At 45.4% G+C, this 25030-nt stretch overlaps 1 protein-coding gene across 11 annotated transcripts in view; it reads left to right on the forward strand.

Annotated features, from left to right (window-relative positions):
• Positions 1 to 25030, forward strand: part of LOC119965418 (protein 4.1-like) — a 231982-nt gene that overhangs the window by 191527 nt on the left and 15425 nt on the right. For 8 of the 11 annotated variants that reach the window (XM_038796202.1, XM_038796194.1, XM_038796186.1 and 5 more), the window contains one exon: positions 13608 to 13769. The exons of the other annotated variants lie outside the window; for them this stretch is intronic. In XM_038796202.1, coding sequence (XP_038652130.1) covers positions 13608 to 13769 — 162 coding nt within the window. The remainder of the gene's footprint in view (positions 1 to 13607; positions 13770 to 25030) is intronic. 11 annotated transcript variants of the gene reach the window in all.

Consider the following 25030-nt stretch of genomic DNA (forward strand, 5'->3'; position numbering starts at 1 on the left):
AGTACTGATGTCCATAGAAATTTAAAGTGCTTCTGTAACTGATTCCAGATCTTTATCAATTACACCACCACGAGGCTATTAATATATATCCCTGGGGCAAACTGAAGTGGGGCCATTACCATAACTCTTAAACTCGACCCCTTACAGGAGTTCTCCTCCACCCAGACCCAATCTGCTCCCCCCCCCCCCACCACTGTCTCACCTTCACATTAGCTGCCCAGCAATAGTGCAGCAAATGTGGGAGTGCCAGCCCCCCACTCGCCACTTCCTCTGCAAAAGGATCCTACTGACCCTTTGTGTCTTACCTGCCTGAACAAACTCTGAGATCAACCTTATCCACCCTCCGGTAAAAAACCTTGGGGAGAAAAATTGGGAGAGACTGAAAGATAAACAAGTACCTAGGTAACACATTTATCTTCACAAACTACACCCTTCCTGCCAGTGACAACGACAAGGCGTCCCATCTCCTCCAGCCCCCCTTAACACCCTCCATTAAGTTCCACTTCTGCATAGTTACCCAGTCATGTGCAACCTGAATCTCCCAGATACCAGAACCTAACCTTAGCAACCCTAAATGGCAACGCTCCCAGATTTGTACTCTTCCCCACGTCATTCCCTGGGAAGAACTCACTCTTTCGCACATTCAATTTGTATCCAGAGAAGGCCCAGAATTTTTTCAACAAGGTCATAATTTACACAGAGGGTAGTAGGTGCCTGGAACTCGCTGCTGGAGGAGGTGGTGGTGGACGCAGGGACGATAGTGACGTTTAAGGGGCATCTTGACAAATACATGAATAGGATGGGAATAGAGGGATACGGACCCCAGAAGTGTAGAAGATTTTAGTTTAGACGGGCAGCATGGTTGGCGCAGGCTTGGAGGGCCGAAGGGCCTGTTCCTGTGCTGTATTTTTCTTTGTCCTTTGTTCTTTCCATACTCCCCAACGAGTCCGCGACATATAACAATATGTTATCAGCGTACAACGACACCCTATGCTCCTTACCCGTCCTCCCCAACAATCCTCAGGGTGGTAAGGAGCATAGGGTGTCGTCGTATGTCGATGACTGGGAACATTGCAGGTTACCACCCTCACCTGGGGCTTTCGACCTCCCCTTCTACTAAGGACTGCTATCATCCCATAAACTACCATCCACCCGACTATCCGTTCATCACACACTTGAGCCCACACAATATGGCCACCTCCTCCATCTTCCTCTGACTCTAACTTGAAAAACATCTACATCACTAGCCCCAAACCCCCTCCTACCCCGCTTTTTCCCTTCCTGCACCTCCACCCTCTGGCTACTCACCACAGCCCCCACTGCTTCCATTTTTTAGCATATCTCATTAACATGGTGGCTCCTACCTGATGGCCCAAAGAACCTCGCCACCACCCCTCCCCCCACTCTACTTACTCTGTCTACTCCCCCCTTCAACCCATCACACTCCTCATCGCCCTGTAGACACTGAATGCGACCTTTGACACACTACACCAAACCTGTCCATATCCCCATCATTCCAAGGTAGGACAAACCATCAGCACTAGGAAGCACACACAAAAATATCACACATACAAACAAAAATCAATAACATATGACAGATGCAATAAAGTATACACCTGACATTGTAAAACAAACAAAGCATCCTAACCCTCACCAGCCTAGGGTCTCAGACAAAGTGATTCACCTCTTCTGGCATCTGAATATAATGCTCCTTGCTCTTGAACGTTACCCATAACTTGGCAATATAACATCCCAAACCAAACATTGCTCCGGTAGAGTGCCGCTTTTGCCCTGTTGAATCCTGCCCGCCTCTTGACCAGGTCAGGCCCAATGTCCTGATATAGCCAGACCCGATTCCCCTCCCAGCTACGGTCCTGAGTTGTCTTGGCCCACCTCAGAATCTTTTCTTTGTCTTGAAATTTGTGCACTCGCACAATCACAGCCTGAGGTGGCTCCCCCGCCCTCAGCTTCTGTCTCAAAGACCAATGAGCCTGATCCACTTCGGGGGCCCTCACAAATACTTTCTCATCCACCGACTTCTCAAAATTATCATAACATAGCTGGTGGCACTCGTTCCGCAGACCTACAATGTGAAAATTCTGTCACCGAGACCGATTTTCCTGGTCGTTCACCCTCGCCCGCAGCACTTTGCATTTTTACCCCAGCATCAACATCTCTGCCTCCAGCGATATAATTTGGCCACTCTGGTCTGAGATCGTCTTCTCCATTTCTTTTATCATCACACCCTGTGCGTCCAGATACTTCTCCATTCAAAGAGGTGGGACTACACCCTCAATCACCTTTGACCAATCTCCCTGTGTTTCCTTATGATGTTGTCAAAATTCATCTTCATTGGGTGGCACATGGCACAGTGATTAGCACTGCAGCCTATAGCGCTGAGGACCCGGGTTCAAATCCTGGCCCTGGGTCACTATCTGTGTGGAGTTTGCACATTCTCCCTGTGTCTGCATGGGCTTCATCCCCAGAACCCAAAGATGTGTAGGTTAGGTGGATTGGCCACGCTAAATTGCCCCTTAATTGGGGAAAAAAAATAATTTGGTACTTAACATTTTTTTTTAAAATTCATCTTCATTGAATCAAAAGCAGCTCCATCGGCAATGATGCTATTGACGACCCAACCCCCTCCACCATCTTCCCGATACTGCTGTGCCACGAGGCTCCTCCAACCCCTGAGCTAGCGCTTTCACCGACTTTTAACGCATCTGAAAATGAAAATCGCTTATTGTCACGAGTAGGCTTCAGTGAAGTTACTGTGAAAAGCCCCTAGTCGCCACATTCCGGCGCCTGTCCGGGGAGGCTGGTACGGGCTGGCATCTGATACCCAGCCAGAGGGCTGGTTTAGCACAGGGCTAAATCGCTGGCTTTTAAAGCAGACCAAGGCAGGCCAGCAGCACGGTTCAATTCCCGTACCAGCCTCCCCGAACAGGCACCGGAATGTGGCGACTTGGAGCTTTTCACAGTAATTTCATTGAAGCCTACTCGTGACAATAAGCGATTTTCATTTTCATTTCTTTCCATCCTGTGGGAGAATCCACCACCCGCCTCTCCCCTGTGCTCTAACTGTGAGATGTAGGAGATCTGTGACGTTTCCAGCGTTCCGGTCGATTATGTCTGCAAGAAGTGTAACCAAATGCAGCTCCTCACAGACCGCATGGTTCGTTTGGAGCAGCAGTTAAATGCACTTGGGAGCACGCAGGTGACAAAGCGTTAGAGACGTGGTCACACCCAAGGTGCAGGCAGACAGATGGGTGACCACTAGAAAGTGTAGACAGTCAGTGCAGGAATCCCCTGTGGCTGTCCCCCTTTGACAAGTATACTGTTTTGAATGGTATTGGGGGGGATAGTCGATCAGGGGAAAACAACAACAGCAGCCAGAACAGTGGCACCATAACTGGCTCTGTTACTCAGCAGGGGAGGGCAAAGTGCAGGAGAGCTATAGTTATAGATGACTCTATAGTAGAACATAGAACAGTACAGCACAGAACAGACCCTTCGGCCCTCGATGTTGTGCCGAGCAATGATCACCCTACTCAAACCCACGTATCCACCCTATACCCGTAACCCAACAACCCCCCCTTAACCTTACTTTTTAGGACACGACGGGCAATTTAGCATGGCCAATCTACCTAACCCGCACATCTTTGGACTGTGGGAGGAAACCGGAACACCCGGAGGAAACCCACGCACACACGGGGAGGACGTGCAGACTCCACACAGACAGTGACCCAGCCGGGAATCGAACCTGGGACCCTGGAGCTGTGAAGCATTTATGCTACCGTGCTGCCCAAATGAAAATCGCTTATTGTCACGAGTAGGTTTCAATGAAGTTACTGTGAAAAGCCCCTAGTTGCCACATTCCGGCGAGGCTGGTACGGGAATCGAACCTTGCTGCTGGCCTGCTTGGTCTGCTTTAAAAGCCAGCGATTTAGCCAAGTGAGCTAAACCAGCCCCTATAAAGTTACTGTGAAAAACCCCTAGTCGCCACATTCTGGCACCTGTTCAGGGAGGCTGGTACGGGAATTGAACCATGCTGCTGGCCTGCCTTGGTTTGCTTTCAAAGCCTGCGATTTAGCCCAGTGAGCTAAACAGCCCCCACAGTAAGGGGCACAAATATGCGCTTCTGTGGATGTGAAAGAGATTCCAGGATGGTCTGTTGCCTCCCTGGTTCCAGTATCTAGGTTGTCTCTGAACAAACACAGGACATCCTGAAGGGGAAGGGTGAACAGCCAGAGGTCGTAGTACACCATAGGTACCAATGAAATAGGCAGGAAGAGTGATGAGGTCCTGCAGAAGTGGTTCAGGGAGTTAGGCAGTAAGCTAAAAAGCAGGACCTTTAGGGTTGTAATCTCAGGATTACTCCTGTGCCATGGGCCAGTGAGGCTAGAAATAGGAGGATAGTGACGCTAAATACGTGGCTAAACTGGTGGTGTAGGAGGGAGGGTGCGGTAACAATGTTGGGGCTGTACTACAGACCTCCCAACAGCAAGCGTGAGATGGAGGTACAAATATGTAAACAGATTATGGAAAGATGTAGGAGCAACAGGGTGGTGATGATAGGAATTTTAATTTTCCCAACATTGACTGGGATACACTTAGTGTCAGAGGTCTAGATGGAGCAGAATTTGTAAGGAGCATCCAGGAGGGTTTTCTAGAGCAGTATGTAAATAGTCCAACTCGGGAAGGGGCCATACTGGACCTGGTGTTGGGGAATGAGCCCGGCCAGGTGGTTGAACTTTCAGTCGGGGATTACTTTGGGAATAGTGATCACAATTTCGTAAGTTTTAGAATACTCATGGACAAAGGCGAGAGTGGTCCTAAAGGAAGAGTGCTAAATTGGGCGACGGCCAACTCTACCAAAATTTGGCAGGAGCTGAGGAATGTGGATTGGGAGCAGCTGTTTGAAGGTAAATCCAGATTTGATATTTGGGAGGCTTTTAAAGAGAGGTTGATTAGAGTGCAGGACAGACATGTCCCTGTGAAAATGAGGGATAGAAATGGCAAGATTAGGGAACCATGGATGACAAGTGAAATTGTGAGACTAGCTAAGAGGAAAAAGGAAGCATACATAAGGTCTAGGCGACTGAAGACAGACAAAGCTTTGGAAGAATATCGGGAATGTAGGACCAATCTGAAACGAGGAATCGAGGGCTAAAAGGGGTCATGAAATATCTTTAGCAAACAGGGTTATGGAAAATCCCAAAGCCTTTTATTCATCTATAAGGAACAAGAGGGTAACTAGAGAAAGAGTTGGCCCACTCAAGGACAAAGGAGGAAAGTTATGTGTGGAGTCAGAGAAAATGGGTGAGATTCTTAACGAGTACTTTGATGTACAGAGAGATCTGGGTGTTCAGGTCCATTGTGCCCTGAAGGTGGCTGCGCAGGTCGGTAGAGTGGTCAAAAAGGCATACGGCATGTTTTCCTTCATCGGAAGGGGTATTGATTACAAGAGTTGGCAGATCGTGTTCCAGTTGTATAAGACTTTGGTTTGGCCACATTTGGAATACTGCGTACAGTTTTGGTCACCACATTACCAAAAGGATGTGGATGCTTTGGAGAAGGTGCACAGGAGGTTCACCAGGATGTTGCCTGGTATGGAGGGCCCTAGCTATGAAGAGAGGTTGAGTAGATTAGGATTATTTTCATTAGAAAGGCAGAGGTTGACGGGGGACCTCATTGAGGATCTACAAAATCACGAGAGGTACAGACAGGGTGGATAGCAAGAAGCTTTTTCCCAGAGTGGGGGACTCAATTACTCGGGGTCACGAGTTCAAGGTGAGAGGGGAAAAGTTTAAGGGAGATATGCGCGGAAAGTTCTTTACGCAGAGGGTGGTGTGTGCCTGAAATGCATTGCTGGCGGAGGTGGTAGAGGCGGGCGTGATAGCGTCATTTAAGATGTATCTAGACAGATACATGAATGGGCAGGGAGCAAAGGGATACAGATCCTTTGAAAATAGGCGACAGTTTTAGATAGAGGATCTGGATCGGCGCAGGCTTGGAGGGCCAAAGGGTCTGTTCCTGTGCTGTAATTTTTCTTTGTTCTCTTTGTTCTTGATACTAGTTTCTGTAAATGTTCTTTCAAAATGTTTTTTCCCATCAATCTTCCATATTGATAAATCAATATTTCACTGGTGCTGGACATTCACTGGATATGGAATCTGGATATAAGAAGTCAGAAAGAATGTTTGAGAAAGAGAAAGCGGGAGGCAAATGCATAATAATAATATCAGAAGTTGTATGAAATATAAAATTCTGGGGCACTGAGGAAAAGAAAGAAATATGAGCTTAGTTGAAGTAGTGCATTTTGAGGTAATAAGATGTTAGACGGGCAAAATTGAATGCTTTTTTTAAAAAGTTTTTGACGAGAGATTAATACATTTGTTTGTTGACAATTTTTAGCAGTGTGATGAATGGCCAGCTGTTGAGATTGTTCTGTATTTGAAATATCAAAGGTTCTTGGAAAAAGCAAATCTAGCATAGAGGCAGGAATTTTCCAACCCCTCCCACCAGCAGGACCTGCTGGTCCCACCAAAGTCAATAAATGTTTGATTGACTCACCGCATCCACCATGGGGTAACCAGTTGTTGGGGGGCTGGAAAATCCCGGCCAGGGGCTTATAGTCAATATGTAATTAATAATTTAAAAAGTAATTCATTTCTAGACAGAACTTGGTTATGCATTTGCATTGAATTTTAAATATTTAGTCTAATGTTGATAGCTGATGATGATCAAGATACTTACTGACGTTTGACAGGTAAAGTCTGAGACTGGCTAACAACATCATAAAATAGTCAGCTGTTAGGACAATAAAACTCCTGTTTTCTCAAATAACCTTAATTATAAATAATCAGTTCATGACTTTAAATTGTTATTTGAAATCTTTTCCCCATTGTATTCATGGTAAATCCAGGTGATGCTAAACCAAATCATTTGCAAAGACATTGGATCATGGTTTCTAGGCAAGTTGGTTAGGTCTGGTACCATGGAATTTCTGCATCAAGTATTTCATAGAAACAATTTTCTAGACTCAGCCACATTCACTTAGAGCAAGTTTGCAATATGTTTTATCTCTCCAAATGAAAAGAGCATACAAATAAACCCTTTCAGTGGAACCTTGTCTATTCTTGGATTTATTTTTTCTGTACATATGAAAAATAAACACAGCATCATGAAAACCTGATCTGCAGGCTTGCTGTTTTCCTTCGAACTGCACTGATAAATCAAAACCATGTTTAAGTTATGTTTACTAATTTGCATGTTGGCCTGCTCAGTATCATGTAACCATACCATGTGGCAGTAATTTATGAAAAATAAGTAAAACCAGTATATTGATGGAATAAGCTAAAAGGATATAAATTAATCAGATTATTCCAATGATCTCTCAAACCTTCAGAAGAAACCTGTTCTAGCAAAAAAAAATCCAAATACATTTCTCAGAATTAAATGGTATGTAACTACAGTAAGTAACATTTTGATTTTCAATTGTGAAGAATGGGTAAGCTTGGAGTCTTCTGACACTCATTGTCATCCATATTGTATCTTGCAGTTATTATTTAACCCTGGGAAACTGGTTTGGGTTGTTTGTATAAACAGGTATTCTATAAAGGTTTAGGAGGTCATTTGAATCAGCTGATTAATATGATGAAAATTTATTATAGATCACTGAGAAATTGAGCATAAAATGTAATGATCTAGTTTAGATGTAAAACTTGTAAGTGCACTGTGAAGTTTAAAATAAAAGTTAAATATTTCTGTACGTTCCTTGCTGCATCATTTATCATATGGATGTTCTATCTTTAGTTATTATGTTTATTAAACTGCGAGAGGAACACAGAGTGGCATCTGATGCGTTTGACACGTTGGTTGCAGTTAGAGGAGTAGTTGGCTTGTTCAAACAATACAACAATACAATTTAATTGTTGATCAGACTAAAATATACACTGTAGTGGATGTCTGAATGAGAAATCTGTAGAAATGTGTATTTTTTTTAATGGAAACTTGTGGCCAGAGTTTGAACAATGCTTGAACACTATATTACATTAAATCAATTCTAGTTACATTGAAAACCCACTAAAGTTCATTGACTTCGGGTGCTAAAATGCAGGCTTAAAATTGGAAGAAAATAGACACCATTCTATCAGCTGAAATCTGTAAATTATCAATTTTGTTGACTCTATTGAACCAGATTTTTTCTGCAGCATCAGAAAACACAGCATCATTAAATTAGGACATTACAGTTAATGTCCTAATTTAAACGTGCAGAAAAAAGTTCCATTCTCCCTTGCCACTACATGTTTTTGATACCGAAGGGGAGATTGCTCTAGAATGCAAGGTGACACAAAACTGGTAACAGTTGCAGCACAGAGAATAGAGGACATACGAGAATACAAGAATGCACATTCTAGAAATGAAATGAAATCGCCCAACATCCTGAATTATTGTATTTGTCTGTTTCAGTATTAGTTTTAATGGATTATTTGTAGTAATACAAACATCAGTTTGTTGGAGCTTAGCTAATTAGTATTAAAATGAAAGCCTTCATATGTATTAAATAAAATGGTATAAAATAAAAAAAACAATAATGTAAACTTGCTTGTTCATTTTGGTTATGGCTTTATTAAAGTTAATTATATCTTGGAATAAATAAATTGGATCTTGGGCTAAAGGGATATGGAGGAAGGCGGTATCAGCGATCAGCCATGATCATAATGCATGGTGGAGCAGGCACGAAGGGCCAAATCGCCGCCTCCTGCTTTTATTTTCTATATATGTTTCTATGTATTCTTTACAACCATAGACTCCCTACAGTGCAGAAAGAGGCCATTCGGCCCATCGAGTCTGCCTCGAACCTCTGAAAGTGCACCCTACCTAGGCCCACGCCCCCATAACCCCACCGTTGGACTCTAAAGGGGCCATTTAGCACGGCCAATCCACCTAATCTGCACATCTTTGGACTGTGGACAGAAACCTGCAGACACGTGGAGAACCTGTAGACTCCACAGCCACCCAAGGTCAGAATTGAACCTGGGACCCTGATGCTATGAGGCAGCAGTGCTAACCACTGTGCCACCAAGCCATCCATATGCCAAGCACTTTACATGAATCTTCAAAGCTTTATTTTAATGAGTGATGTGATTGCATTTTCTAAAGAAGATTTTGGTAGTATCAGTAATCCTGAGCCAGAAGATGTGTTTCTTCTAGCCTTATTAAAGATGTCAAGTCTAATTTCACAACAATTTTAGGAATAAGCACCATATGGATGAATGCCAACTCTGCAAAATTCTGATGTATTACTAAAATTTAAACTGAGATCGCCTCCCTTGTTTATAAGCATATAAAATCAATGCAGTGTTTCAATTCAAATCAGATCTACCAGGCCTTAATTTTACCACTGTCATTGTAGCTGATTGGAACATTTTAAGAAACGAGCATTTGATTTGCCCTATATGATCTCTGCTTACTTTTCATTAGGAGACATTGGAATATACCTATTTGTCATCTGTTAGCTTATAATGCATCCCTCCAACAAAAGTGTTAAAAATTTTACAGATTACACGCATGCAATTTTTAGGATGTGCCTAAAAAAAAATCCTTATGAATCATATGTTATTCTGTGTTCCTTAAACTGATGTAAAATTGTGGTCTACTAGCCAATATACAATGAGAACTCCTCCAATTATGTTGGAGATCTAAATCATACATGTGATATTTGTTAAGCTCCGGTTGCTGCTTAGTAAAAAAATTCTAACATTTTATAAGTTTTATCCCCACACCTTATTAAAAAAAATTAAGATTTCTTAAATAGACTAAAATAAATTTCATTTATAAATTTACACAGTATTGCTCTGTTCTGAAATTGCCCACATAATATATGAAAAGCATGCATCAACTGTATTATCTGAAAGTATTTTGCAGTGAAACTGTCCTTGAAGAATTGAAAAAGTATGAAATATTCCTCGTGTGTTATGAGGTGATGGAAACACGATAAAAAGCATGCATTTGTGTTTAGACTTGTAGGTTAATTTCTAACAACTTTGGACCACGGCTTTAATTCACGTCGCCTGTCCCTTATTGAAAATGAAAAAATGAAAATCGCTTATTGTCACGAGTAGGCTTCAATGAAGTTACTGTGAAAAGCCCCTAGTCGCCACATACCGGCGCCTGTCCAGGGAGGCTGGTACGGGAATCGAACCACGCTGCTGGCCTGCTTGGTCTGCTTTAAAAGCCAGCGATTTAGCCGAGTGAGCTAAACCAACCCCTTATTTGAAATATAAATAATTTGCCACTATGTCTTTATAAATTACCTAATTGAAAAGTTGTAGAATCACATCAAAACAAGCCAGTTAATTCTATAGGTTTTTTTTTTAAACTGTCTACGTCTGCTTCTAATATTTATATTTTCTACTGCAAATGAGTGATTTGACGAATGAATATTCCTCTTGATGACATTCCAAGTGCAAACCGAAGGGAGAAAAGTATCCTGGATGCATTACCTTAAACGTGGAATGTCTGAGTTAAGATACCATTGTGAAAGGGGGGTCCTTCATACAAAAAGTAACAAACTGCTGTTGTATAAATGCTTTCTAATTAAGCACTGTGCTATAGTATTCCTGCTACGTACCTTCGCTATGTTGAATACACAACAATTGAAACTACAGTTGTTACTGGTGAGTGCACCTAAGTGTTATATGCAATGCAGTTTTATATTTCATTTTATGGCTTTACAACTGACACCTTGGCTGTACCAGATATAAATGAGCATTGATTTGTTTTTGCTTGGAATTGAGGTGATCGACACAGTATCCTTGTCTTGACCTACTTAGGCAGCTGTTCAAGATGTTTAAACAAAACTTGTGTTTTGTACTTGGAACACTTTATACATAAGCTTTGGTGCAGGGATTTTCTTTTGGCATTGTAGATTTATGTGCAAGTATATTTTAAACATACTGCTGTTTTAGCAGTAATGTATATTATAGCGTGCTGCCATTTGTAAGTGGTTTTGTTCAGACATAATGGCATGATTATATCTTTAGCATAATTGAAGCAATCTTAACTTGACCTGTTGCAGCAGGGGATCAGGTTTTGGGTCAGGTATCCAAAGCAGTAGGACTTTACATTTTTTTCTTCCTTCATAGTTAAATGGAGCTAGGATATGAAATTGTAGATTATTTTGCAAAACTGCAGTCTACGTAGGTCAAGGAAAAGCCTCTACTTTGCTTTGGAATGGTTTGTTTTCCTTCCTCCCTGAACCTGACTATGGCAGAGTTTTGCCACGTGGCCTCACATTTAGCTTGCTTTCTGTTGGCCGCATGGCCACTGCATCTCTTAACCCTGTTTTAAGGCCTTTACTTTGGTTGAAGCATATTTAATCATTAAAAGTAGCAAGATCACCAAATGGACTTCCAAGTTGGCACTTTTTCATATGAGGGGTTAAAATACTTGTTAAATTGCACGGTGTCCATCTGAATTATGAGTTTTTGAAACATGGATAAAAGTGCTGTCAAATTTTTAAAAAGTTTATACAAGTTTTGTATGAAGCCATTTTTGCCCCCTGTGCATGTTTATTTTGTACTGAATGTCAAAAGTCCGAGTATGGAATGCAAACAAAACCTTTCTAGGCAGAAGAAGTTATTGGCAACAGATGGCCTTTGATTTGGATGCTTTGAGCATGAAATGTGCAGTTGATTTAGTCAGTTGCAGTCTGTTTTAATTAAACCACATCAGCATTGTTGACCTCTTTAGATGTAAAATTAATTTAGACAATCATCTGTTACTCACGGAACAGTGTAAAACTAACATATTTTGCAGTATTGAAAAATTCCCATCACTGTCAACTTAAGCTATATGGCAAAACATTCAAACCAGTTTAACAAAAGTTAACATTGGCTGTAATATATGAGTTTAATAGATTCTACTCTAGAACTATGAACTTTAGATTTAGAATTTTATCTATCACATGGTGCTTCAATCAGCTGTTTCCTGTATTCATGCATACTTTAATCACTACTTGTAGAATCTGCTGCAACGATATCAAAGAAGCCCTTTTGAATGGCATTCTAAAGCGATGTTCTCAATACGTCGCTAAGTTTTCATTTTTTTGGTATCAAATCTTTTAATGCTTCAATTCATCATGCCTGATCATTCTTAGTTAATATTTTTCTAAAATTATCATTTGTGATCAATTTGAAGTCAAAAGCTTTCCAATTCCCTACTGAAAATGTTGTTGAACATAGAACATTACAGCACAGGGCCCACAATGTCGTGCTGACTATTTATTCTAATCTAAGATCAACCTACTGACATCACTATTAAAAATCCTGTATGTTAAATATCAGCCGGGTACTCTAAAACATGTCTTAGTTTAACGTATCATATGCTAAAATATCTGTTTCCAAATGATAATTTCAGGAGGTCATCTAAATATCATTTCTTATGCAATCTTATCTCAAAACACTTGTAACTGTAGTTTTTCTAGAGACTAGAGCAGTTCCTTTGCAGTTGTGATTTTTAAAAATATGTGGGATGTGTATATGTGTGATTGTTAAGCATCAGTGGTGAATATTTTATTGCCGACACTATAATGAATGGAACTTTGAGATGTTTACCCCTTTGGGTCTCCCAGGATAAATTTGATGGGCACCCAAGTATTTTAAACCCTGTTATTATGTATATGTTTACCTAGTGTAATACAGATGTGCAGTTTATGTTGCTTTCTGCACAGAAGGTTTGAGATTTGGTTTATGTTTCACAGCATGCCTGCTTGTTGTATGGATGTTCATTAAAGCTGCAGTATCCCTTTGCCAGAAAATTTTAGCTCTAACTCAAATGTATCTGTTCAACAAAATACTTTTGGCACGTTGATTTAGAAATGGGACCTTATTAAATGAGCTATTTCAGCAATACAGATGAATGAAACTGTGACACCATCAAATAAGTCTGAAATTCATAAAAGGGATACTGAAGCTTCAGAAATTCTGACTGCTACATGGGATCTTTTAAGTGTGATATATATTTAAGCTACAGAATCTGCTTAGTTATGCTCATGACTTAACATTCAAGTCCCAATGCTAATTTTGAGACATTCTGTTATAACGAGTAAGTTGCATGAAACAACCAAGCCTTTTCAAAAGAAGGAAAGTAAGTCAAAATGACTTCTTGTTTAAGTATTGCTATTATTTTAATCCTTAAATGAGAGTAGCCACTGAGATACCTGACCTCTGCTAATTCTGGTCTCGTGAGCATCTTCAATTGTTATTGCTCCACCATTGATAGCTGTGTCTTCAGCTGCCAAAGCCCTAAGCTCTGGAATTCCTTCCCTAAACCTTTCCACCTCTTAACCTCTCTCTCCTCCTTTAAGATGCTCCTTAAAACCTACCTCTTTAAACCAAGCTTTTGTTCATCTGACTTAATATCTCCTTGTATGGTTTGGTGTCAGATTTTTTTTGATAACACTCATTAAAGGCACTGCACAAATTTAAGTTGATGTTGTTGTGAAATTAGTCTCTCTTTTCGGCTGTCTATAACTGAGCTTATTACTTTTTCTTCTTCCTTCCCTTCCTCTTTTCCACTCTTTCCTGCTGACTGCCTAGAAATTAATAGAAGGCCTATATGGACATGTGCGTACCAATGAAAAAACAACAATATTCCAGACAACGTACTTCCCTTATGCAACACCTGAGAAGACCATACGTGAAGGACAGAAGCAGACTCCAAATAACTCTGCTTTACTTTACTCTGTTTCACACCCTCAGGTGCTATATGTGTTTTATCTTTCCAGTATCTTTCTCTTCAATGCCTCTTGCTTTCACACATTCTCAACAGCTGGTAGTTTAGAACCGCAAGGTTTTACCAGTACTACTCGGGTTCTTTTGTTCAAAAAATTGTATCGTTCCTGTGAATGGGGTATTTCAGTGTTATGAACTGCTGTTTCTCTCCATCTCAAAGTGCAAGAGAGATACTGACTTCCTCTTCTTCCCATCCCACCCCCAAAGTAACGTGATATCATATGCAAGGCCTACTAGCTAGAGACCTTAATTGAAAAAGAGTGAAATACATCAAATTTGAGTATCTATTAAACATGGGATTTTTAACTTGTAATTTATAGTTTGTAACATAAATGTGTCTAACTTTTATTATGCTGACTGAATTTTTACTAGTAATGTAGATATGAGCAAACCAGGGTCAGTTTCCCTTCAATTGGCTGCATGTCCTATTACATATTGTCCTCCGTATTGAGCCTTGTATTACCCCTGACTGGCAATGATTTCTCAAGTTTTCAGAAGTGTAACTTCTTTTACAGTGTAATTTTCAATCCACACAACTATTTTCTTTAGAGAGCCTGAACACCGGGAAGTTCTAATCTTTGTTCATCCCTTGTTAGGTATTCCTCGAGAAGTCTTCAACCTAATGCTACTTTCAAGTTGCCTCTCCTCGAATATGTTTTGATATAGGTTGAATCCTCTTTCTAAATTCTGATTCGATTTCATTTATTTGGGCATAATTTTGGAAGAGGAAAGTGAGGAAGAGGACTGAAGACTGTTCAATATAGCTAGGAATGACTTGTGTTGATTTAATACTGGCAGGTGTTGGCATGGTTGTACAAATTCTTTTCATTAGGAAGGCATGTTGATTCTATTGCAGGAGGTGTGTTTTTTCCATTAGGTTTGGCTGTAAAGTGTATCTTCAGTCTGATTTTAATGTTGCCTCACACTATTTACAGAAATATCAGAATTTACACTTTCCATTGCATAGGAACATAAGAAATAGAAGCAGGAGTAGGTCCCATGTCCCCTCAAGCCATCTCCACTTTTCAGTAAGATCATGGTTAATCTGATTGTGGTTTAACTCCACTTTGCTGCTTGCCCTGCTACCCCCCCCCCCCCCCCACAACTCCTGACTCCATTGTCAATCAAAAATCTGTTTAACTTAGCCTTGAATATACTCATGACCCAACCTCCAGTGTTCTCTGGTGAAGAGAATTCCAAATTAATGACTCTCTGAGAGAAGAAATTTCTCTTCCACTTCATCTTAAATAGGAAATGTTATTTTGAAACTGTGCTCCCTGGTTTTAGATTCCCTCACAAGAGGAAACATCCCCTCAGCATTGAGTCTGTTAAGCCCCATCAGTGGGTTCGATCTAACGGTGGTGTCGTGCCAAACTCTAGTCGCGGCTCAGCCGGGTAAATCTCAAGAGAGGCCTCTCGCAAGATTTACCTGGCTCACCACGGCTCTCGAGATCTAACAGGATTTCGCGAGACATCGCGATTTGGATCCTGCCCACAATGAACGGGACCTAAATTTGCATATCTAAGTGTGCAGTTAGGCACACTTGAATATGTCTCCGCCAAGGTTAACCAGCCCTAGGGATCGAATGGCCTTGGTGAAGAGACACCAGCCAGGCACCGTTAGGACAGGGACCAGGCAGATCAGCCCTTTTTTTGGGGACGGGGGGGGGGAAGGGAGGTCTTCCAGTCGATCGGAGGCCCCTGGGTGGTTGGCTTCTGGGCAGGTTGACACCCTGATGCCACCCAGACACTTTGGCGCTGGCATAAGCACTGCCAGGGTGCCAGGCTGTTATTTTGCCTGTGCCGGGAATCGGCCTGGGGGTGCCTTGTCCTTGTTGGAAGGGTCCGGGGGACGTGTTAGGGGTTGAAGCGATCGGGGCGCCATTTTGGATCTCTTCTTGCACTGATGAGCCAAGCTCCTTATTGCAGGAAATTAAAGTAAGTGTGGCCTCATCGAAGCGTTCCCCGCCGAGACCTGAAAAAAATAGAGTCCCGTTTAATAGCGGGATCGTTAGTGTCAGGAAAACCCCCGCTAAACCTGCCCGTAACAGGACTCTCTTCATTAAATCACGCCCAGAGTCTTTTATGTTTATTAAGATCTCCTCTCGTTCATCTAAACTCCAATGAATGTAGCCTTTCCTCATTAAACAAGCCCCTCATACAAAGAATCCACCTATTGAATTGTTGCTGCTTCTGATCCAAGTATGTCCCTCCTTAAGTAAGGTGACTTCAGGAATGCCTTGTATAGCTGTAATAAGACTTCCATAATTTTATTCATTCTCCTTTCAATAAAGACCAGCAATCCATTTGGCTCCTTGATTACTTGCTGAAACTGCATGTGAGTTTTTATGATTCATATACATGGATACCCAAATGTCTCTGTACTGCAGTATTTTGTTAAATAATATTCTGCTTTTTGATTCTTCCTGTCAAAGTGGGGTGGCATATAGCGCAGTGGTTAGCACTGGGACTGCGGCACTGAGGACCCGGGTTCGAAACCCAGCCCTGGGTCACTGTCCGTGTGCAGTTTGCACATTCTCCCCGTGTCTGCGTGGGTTTCACCCCCACAACCCAAAGATGTGCAGCGTAGGTGGATTGGCCACACTAAATTGCACCTTAATTGGAAAAAAATAATAATTTGGTGTTCTAAATTTATAAAGAAAAAAAAGGGGGAAAAAAATATTTTCTCACATTGTATGCCATCTGACAGATTTTTGGCCATCTACTTAACCTATCTATATATCCCTTTGGGGACTCTTTGTATCCTTCTCACAATGTGTTTCCTATCTAAGTTTGTTTTCCTCTCTATCTTATTATCATCATCAAATTTGGTTACAATATAGCCAGTCCCTTCATCCAGATCATCAATATACAATCATAAATAGTTGAGGCCCCAGCAGTGGTCCGTATGGCAGTCCGCTAGTTGCAGTTTCCCAACCTGATAATGTCCCTTTAACCTGACTCTATTTCCTGATAGTTAGCTCCAACCATGTCAGTGTATCATTCCCAACACCATTAGCTCTTATTTTGTACAATAACATTTTATGTGGTATGTCATCAAATGCTAGTTGGAAATCCAAATGCACTACATCTATTGGTTCATCTTTATTCACCCTGCTTGTTACATCCTTAAGAGCTCTCAATTTGTCAAACACATTTCCTTTTCACAAAACTGATGTGTTATCTGTGCTGGTCTAACATCAACTGCAACTGGATGCAGTAAAACAAAAAAACAGGCTTCCGATACAGGAGATGGTCCAACACTGTTTTATTGAACCTGTTGATTGCTATACATAATCTGCTTTGGGTTGACACTCTATTAACCTAACTGATAACCTCCTACTGGCTTGACTAGACTAGCTCTCTACCACATGGTGATGATGTTCATTGGCCTGTGCACTGTGACTATCTCCCTAGCTGTGTCCTGTGAGGGAGAGAGAGCCTTACTACCCTGTGGGCTTTCCAGTGATGGTGTCCTGTCTAGTGATTGGTTGTTCTGTGTCGTGTGTGTTCATTGGTTATCCTGTGTGTCAATCACTGCCTGTCTGCATCTCATGATATACATGAGTGGATATTATGACATCTCCCACAGCAACCGCTTGACAATATGGATCCCTTTCTTGGCCTTCCCATTTGATTGCGGGTAATGGGGACTGGATGTGATATGACTAAAGTAGTAGGATCGTGCAAAGTCGGACCACTCTGGGCTGTAGAAACATGGACCGTTGTCACTCATTACCGTGAGTGGTATCTCATGCCTGGCAAACGTCTCTTTGCAGGCTTTGACGACTGACTTGGACGTGAGTTCCGACAGTTTCACCACTTCCGGGTAGCTGGAGAAGTAGTCGACCAGGAGCATGTAATCACGCCCATTGGCGTGAAAGAGATCTATCCCCACCTTGGACCACGGAAAGGTCACGATCTCGTGCTGTTGCAGCGTTTCCTTGGGCAGAGCTGGTTGAAATTTCTGGCATGTTGTGCAGTTGATGACTGTGTTGGTAATGTCCTGGCTGATGCCAGGCCAGTAAACTGCCTGCCGAGCTCTGCGTCGACATTTCCCAACCACCAGGTGACCCTCGTGGATCTGCCTGAGCACCATGTTTGCATGCTTTGGGGAATGATGATTCTATCTAGTTTAAGAAGGATCCCCTCAACAACCGTCAGCTCGTCCTTAACTTTGAAGAACTGGGGGCACTGCCCCTTTTACCAGCCATGGGCGAGGTGCTTCATCACGCGCTGCAGTAGGGGATCTTTGGCAGTTTCTTCGTGTATTTGTATAACTCGTTTATCAGTGGCTGGGAGGTTGCTGGCACACAACTGCACCTGTGCTTCAATGTGGCGAATGAAGTCGCCCTGTTCACACGGCGTGGTGCCGGATCGGGATAGGGCATCCGCAACGATCAGCTCCTTATTCAGTGTGTAGATGAGTTCAAAGTCATATCGGCGGAGACGAAGAAGAATTCGCTGCAGCTGAGGTGTCATGTCATTTAAATCCTTTTGGATTATGTGGACTAAAGGCCTGTGGTCTGTTTCCACCGTGAACTTTGGCAGGCCGTATACATAGTCATGAAACTTGACTATTCCTGTCAGGAGACCCAAGCATTCCTTTTCGATCTGGGCATACCGTTGTTCGGTCGGAGTCATGGCCCTGGAGGCGTATGCCACTGGAGCCCAGGATGAGGAGTCGTCTCGCTGGAGGAGCATCGCCCCAATGCTGTCCTGGCTTGCGTCTGTGGATATCTTGGTATCCCTGGTTGGGTCAAAGAATGCCAGCACTGGGGCTGTGGCGAGCTTCGCCTTCAGCTCAAGCCACTCCACTTGATGTGCGGGAAGCCACTGGAACACTGTCGACTTTTTTTACGAGATGACGGAGGGCTGTGGTGTGGGATGCCATATTGGGAATGAATTTTCCGATAAAATTCACTATACCGAGGAAACGGAGGACCGCCTTTTTGTCCTCTGGGGTCTTCATGGCATTGATTACCAGCACCTTGTCAGCGTCAGGTTGCACACCCTGCTGTGAAATGTGGTCACGCAGAAACTTGATTGCAGACCTACCAAATGAGCATTTGGCCCTGTTGAGCTGGAGGCCGTTTTCATGAATCCGCTGGAAAGCTTGTTTGAGGCGAGCGATGTGATCCTCTGGCGCCGTGGACCAGATGATCACGTCATCCACATAGACTCGCACCCCCTCGATGCCCTCCATCATTTGCTCCATTATGCGACGAAATACTTCGGAAGCTGATATGATACCAAAAGGCATGCGGTTGTAGCAATACCTGCCGAACGGAGTGTTAAACGTGCACAGCTTCCGATTGGACTCGTCCAGCTATATCTGCCAGAACCCATGGGAGGCTTCCAGCTTGGTAAAGAATTTGGCGTGAGCTATCTCACAGGTTAACTCTTCACGCTTTGGGATCGGGTAGTGCTCGCACATGATGTTGCAATTCAGGTCTTTGGGATCAATGCAAATGCGGAGTTCACCAGAGGGCTTCTTGACGCAGACCATGGAGCTGACCCAGTCTGTTGGTTCCGTGACCTTTGAGATGATACCCTGGTCTTGGAGCTCTCATAGCTGCTGTGGTGAATCACAATCCTAGTAATTCACACTGTTATATTGTATGTGTTGTGTCTCTGTAAGCTCGGTATACGAGCAGTTGCGCGGCTCTGCCCATAGGGGGAGATGGGGAGTTTGTACTGGGCTCCACCCTTGGCTCCGCCCATGGCTCCTCCCACTAACTGGAAGTATAAAGATCTGCAGTTGTGAGCCTGCTGCCAGTTCATCTCGTCGCAGGCAGGATCAGTTGTAAGACTATTAAAACCACTGTTCACTTCCAACACGTGTCTTGTGAATTGAATAGTCTTAGGAAACTTGAAGAAAACGACTATGGAATCAGCCCTCAAACCTGATCGACTAGAACTCGACCCGCAGGCTGCAGAGGTGAAAGAAATCTTTCAACACTGGCTCAGATGTTTCAAGGCCTACCTGGCTGAATCAAGCACATCAGAAACTACAGAGGAGCAGAATCTCCGTCTACTGCACGCAAAAGTGAGCCACCATATCACTACTCAACTTAACAGTATTACCTTGTATACGGAGGCCCTAGCCATGCTAGATTGAATGTATGTGAGGCCCACCAACGAGGTCTACGCGCACCACATTTTTACGACCCGTCGCCAGCGCCCCGCGGAGTCGTTGGATGAATTCCTGCGGGATTTAAAAGCTTTAGCTCGGGGCTGTAATTACCAAGCTGTATCAGCCGAACAGCATATGGAGCTTGCTGTCAGTGATGTGTATGTGGCAGGTCTCAGGTCAAACTATGTGCGCCAGCGTTTGCTTGAAAAGGGGGCCCAGAACTTGGAGGACACCGTAGAATTGGCTACTACCATGGAGGTCTCGTTCCGCAGCCTCACCTCGTTCCCCGCGGACCAAGTGACCCCATCCTGGGCCCCCGACCAGCGACTGCCCCAGGCCTGCGCCACGCGTCCACCCACCGACTACGCAGCCCCAGCACCCACGGCTGCACTGCCCGGCCCGCAACACGACCTGCAGCAGCTGCGGTCGCAAAGGACACTATGCCCGGGTCTGCCTAGCGAAGAAATCCCCCTCTCCAAACTCTCCCGCAGCCCAGAGCACTCGTTTCCAAAACTCACAGGCCCGCAGGCCCCGAAATGCTGCGGCCTGTACTCCGACTCCGCCCCCACCCGACACATGCGACTCATATGGGCCGCCATCTTGGCAATCCCCCTCCACGCAGCCGGCCACATGCGACTCATGGGGGCCGCCATCTTCCTCGCCGCCCGCTACGTGAGATCCACGGGGACGGCCATCTTGGGATCCATCCTCTTCAAACTCTGAAACTCACCTCGAAGACTACGAACTCAGAGGGCAGTCATCACGGGGCCACTCCAACACAGCTGATCGAGCCGCCGACTACCCGCAACTCAGCGCGGTGACGTTGGACCAATCGCGTCTGAAACACCTCCGCAACTCAATGGTGACCATTACAATCAACGGGTACAGGACACCGTGCCTCTTTGACTCTAGGAGCATCGAGAGCTTCATACACCCAGATCTGGTAAGACGCTGTTCGCTCCCTATCTTCCCTGCACGGCAAACTATCTCCCTCGCTTCGGGCTCTCACTCTGTTCACCTCCAAGGGCGCACCGCCGTGACCCTAACGATCCAGGGCACTAGCTACTCGAACTTCCAGCTATACGCACTCCCCGAACTTTGCGTCCCACTCTTACTGGGACTTGACTTCCAGTGCAACCTCAAAATCCTCACACTCGGCTTCGGCGGGCCCTTGCCCCCACTCACTATCTGCAACCTCGCTACGCTGAAAATCGACCCCCCTCCACTCTTTGCCAATCTCACGCCGGACTGCAAACCCGTAGCCACTCGCAGCAGGCGATACAGCCTGCAGGACAGGGTGTTTATCAGAACCGACGTCCATAGGCTGCTACGTGAGGGGATCATAGAGGCCAGTAATACCCCTGGGGTGCTCAGGTGGTGGTCGTCAAGACCGGGGAAAAATTCCGAATGGTAGTGGACTATAGCCAAACCATTAATCGGTTCACGCTCCTCGATGCGTACTCCCTCCCCAGGATTGCAGACATGGTGAATCAGATCGGCCATTACAAAGTCTTCTCCACGGTGGATCTGAAGTCTGCATACCATCAGCTCCCAATCCGCCTGGAGGACCGCCACTATACGGCGTTCGAGGGTGACGGCCGCCTCTTCCACTTCATTCGGGTTCCCTTTGGCGTCACGAATGGGGTCTCGGTGTTCCAACGAGCAATGGACCGAATGGTGGACCAGTACGGGCTGCGGGCCACGTTTCCGTACTTGGACAATGTCACCATCTGCGGCCATGATCAGCAGGACCCCGACCCTAACCTCCATCGATTTCTCCAGACTGCCCAGAAACTCAACCTCACGTATAACACGGAGAAATGTGTTTTCCGCACGACCAGGCTAGCCATCCTCGGCTATGTTGTGGAAAACGGAGTCCTGGGCCCCTACCCGGACCGAACTCCCCCTCCCTCATTGTCCCAGGGCCCTCAAAAGGTGCCTGGGGTTTTTCTCATATTATGCCCAGTGGGTCCCTCAGTATACGGACAAAGCCCGCCCACTATTTAAGGCCACACTCCTTCCTCTGTCAGCTGAGGCCCGCCAGGCCTTCACCTGCATCAAGAAGGACATCGCCAAAGCGACCATGCGGGCGGTGGATGAATCCGTCCCTTTCCAGGTAGAGAGCGATGCCTCAGAGGTCGCTCTCGCAGCCAAACTAAATCAGGCAGGGAGACCAGTTGCCTTTTTCTCCCGAACACTCTCCGCTTCGGAACTTCGACAGTCCTCAGTCGAAAAGGAAGCACAAGCCATCGTGGAAGCTATACGTCACTGGAGGCACTACCTCACAGGTAGGAGGTTCACCCTCATCACCGACCAAAGATCGGTTGCCTTTATGTTTGACAACTCAGAAAGGGGCAAAATAAAAAACGATAAGATCCTATGGTGGAGGATCGAACTCTCCACCTACAATTACGATATTATGTATTGACCGGGGAAGCTCAACGAGCCCCCAGATGCCCTGTCCCGCGGCACATGCGCCTGAAAGCTATCCACAATGACCTTTGCCTCCCGGGGGTCACCTGGCTTGCCCACTACGTCAAAGCCCGAAATCTGCCTTTCTTCAACGAGGAGGTAAAAGCCATCACCAGGGATTGCCCGATCTGCGTGGAGTGCAAACTGCACTTCTATAGACCAGACAAGGCCCACCTGATAAAGGCATCTTGGTCCTTTGAACGCCTAAGCATCGATTTCAAAGGGCCACTCCCCTCGACCAATCGAAATGTGTACTTTCTGAACGTCATCGATGAGTTCTCCCGCTTCCCGTTTGCTATCCCACGCCCCGATATGACCTCCCACACAGTCAGAGCCCTGTACAGTATCTTCACCCTGTTCGGTTTCCCCAGCTACATACACAGCGACAAGGGTTTATCCTTTATGAGCGACGAGCTGCGTCAGTACCTGCTCGACAAGGGCATTGCCTCGAACAGGACTACCAGCTACAACCCCAGGGGGAACGGGCAGGTGGAGAGGGAGAATGCGACGGTCTGGAAGACCGTCCTACTGACCCTCCGGTCCAGGAAGCTCCCGACCTCCCATTGGCAAGAGGTCCTCCCCGACGCGCTCCATGCTATTAGGTCCCTCCTATGTACTGCCACCAATCAGATCCCTCACGAACGGCTATTTGTTTTTTATAGGGACACTACCACGGGGGTTTCGCTCCCAGCATGGTTGAAGACACCGGGCCCGGTTCTCCTCCGGAAGCACGTCCGGACCCACAAAACTGACCCACTCGTGGAGGGAGTGCTCCTACTCCACTCGAACCCCCAATACGCGTTCATTGAATACCCTGACGGCCGTCAGGACACTGTTTCCCTCCGGGACCTGGCGCCTGCAGGATCCAACTCCGACACCACTACCGCTGAGGCGCCCCTCACACTACACCCCACCCAACCCCCCACGCCCGTTGCTCCCACGCCTGCAGGTTCATTGCCCGTGCTCTGTGCCCCCGCGCCTATGGGTTTCCAGCGCTCTCCGTCACCAGTCGAACCAGTCGGGTACAAAGCTCGGACTGAATCACCCCCGGAGTCCACCATGGTACCCTCGCCGACCGCCACCACACAGTCGCCAGAAGAGGCTGCAACCCCGGTGCTCCGTAGATCTCAGAGGACGACTTGACCGCCGGACCGACTCAATTTGTAGACCCATCACCCCCGCTGGACTTGATTTTTTTTACAGGGTGTGAATGTGGTGAATCACAATCCTAGTAATTCACACTGTTATATTGTATGTGTTGTGTCTCTGTAAGCTCAGTATATGAGCAGTTGCGCGGCTCTGCCCATAGGGGGAGATGAGTTTGTACTGGGCTCCACCCTTGGCTCCGCCCATGGTTCCGCCCATGGCTCCTCCCATTAACTGGAAGTATAAGGATCTGCAGTTGTGAGCCTGCTGCCAGTTCATCTTGTCGCAGGCAGGCTCAGTTGTAAGACTATTAAAACCACTGTTCACTTCCAACCACGTGTATTGTGAATTGATGGTCACATCAGCTGCGTTTTCAGATGATCCTTGAGAGGATCCGACACCCGGCGCAGTGCATGGATGACTGGGATGGCATTCGGTTTGAGTAATATCTTGTTACGATATGGGAGCGTGCCCATTCCATCAAACACGTTGTGGTATTGTGTGAGAATGGCGTCTATCTCAGCCTGGATATTTACATTGGGCGAGGCAGTCGCCGGTGTCGAGGACATGGCATGGATGCGCTGGACCAGATTTAGGAGTTTGCATGCGCGAGCACCAAGCAGGGATGCCTTGTCAGGCCGGACGATCTCGAATCATAACGTTGCTTTGATTGCCTTGAGATACACCTAGCTGACACAATCCACTGGCAGCTATGGCATTGCCATTGTAGTCAAGGAGCTGGCAGGCTGGTGGAAGAATGCTAGGTTTGTCTTGGATGCAGTCGAGGTCCGACTGTGATATGAGCTTTGCAGATGCGCCAGTGTCCAATTTAAATTGGATGCAAGACTGGTTAACCGTGATGACAGCACACCTCTCGTCATCAGGATCCATAGTGAGGATTGAAAGGCACGGTGGAGGCCAGCTCGTGCATCGTGATTATGCCCACTTGGTATGGAGACTCGAGGCAGTCAGCATCGGGGTCCGTTGGGCTGTCGGGATCCGAATCCTGCATGCCTTGTACGCAGCGAACACGTCTGGGATCGCTGGCTGTTGGTCGGTGGAGCGGACCGGCATAAGGCCGTGTAATGCCCAGGCTTTCCACACTGTAGACATCACCTTCCTTTGGCTGGACATTGCCGCTTTAAATGGGCGGAGTCACAATTTGAACACGCCATGACTCTGATGTCAGCGCGTTCTGTGCGCTATCGCGCATGCGCAGTGCGATCGGCCGACGTTCGCACATTCGCATCGGGGTCTTCGGCCTCGTCGTCCACCCGGTCGTGGCGCGCATGCGTAAGGACCCTGAAAAGTGAGCGAAACGGCCACTCTCCTCGATGCTCAGGCCTTGAATTTTTGCGATGGCCTGCACCCTTTCTGCCTCGTGGGAGGCTAGTTTTGCATTTTCTGCCAAACTGATGTGGGTGTAACAAGTCCTGGCATGCTCATGGACAACGCACATTTCGATGGTGACTGA

Source organism: Scyliorhinus canicula, chromosome 1 (genome assembly GCF_902713615.1).
Source record: "Scyliorhinus canicula chromosome 1, sScyCan1.1, whole genome shotgun sequence".
NCBI lineage: Eukaryota > Metazoa > Chordata > Chondrichthyes > Carcharhiniformes > Scyliorhinidae > Scyliorhinus > Scyliorhinus canicula.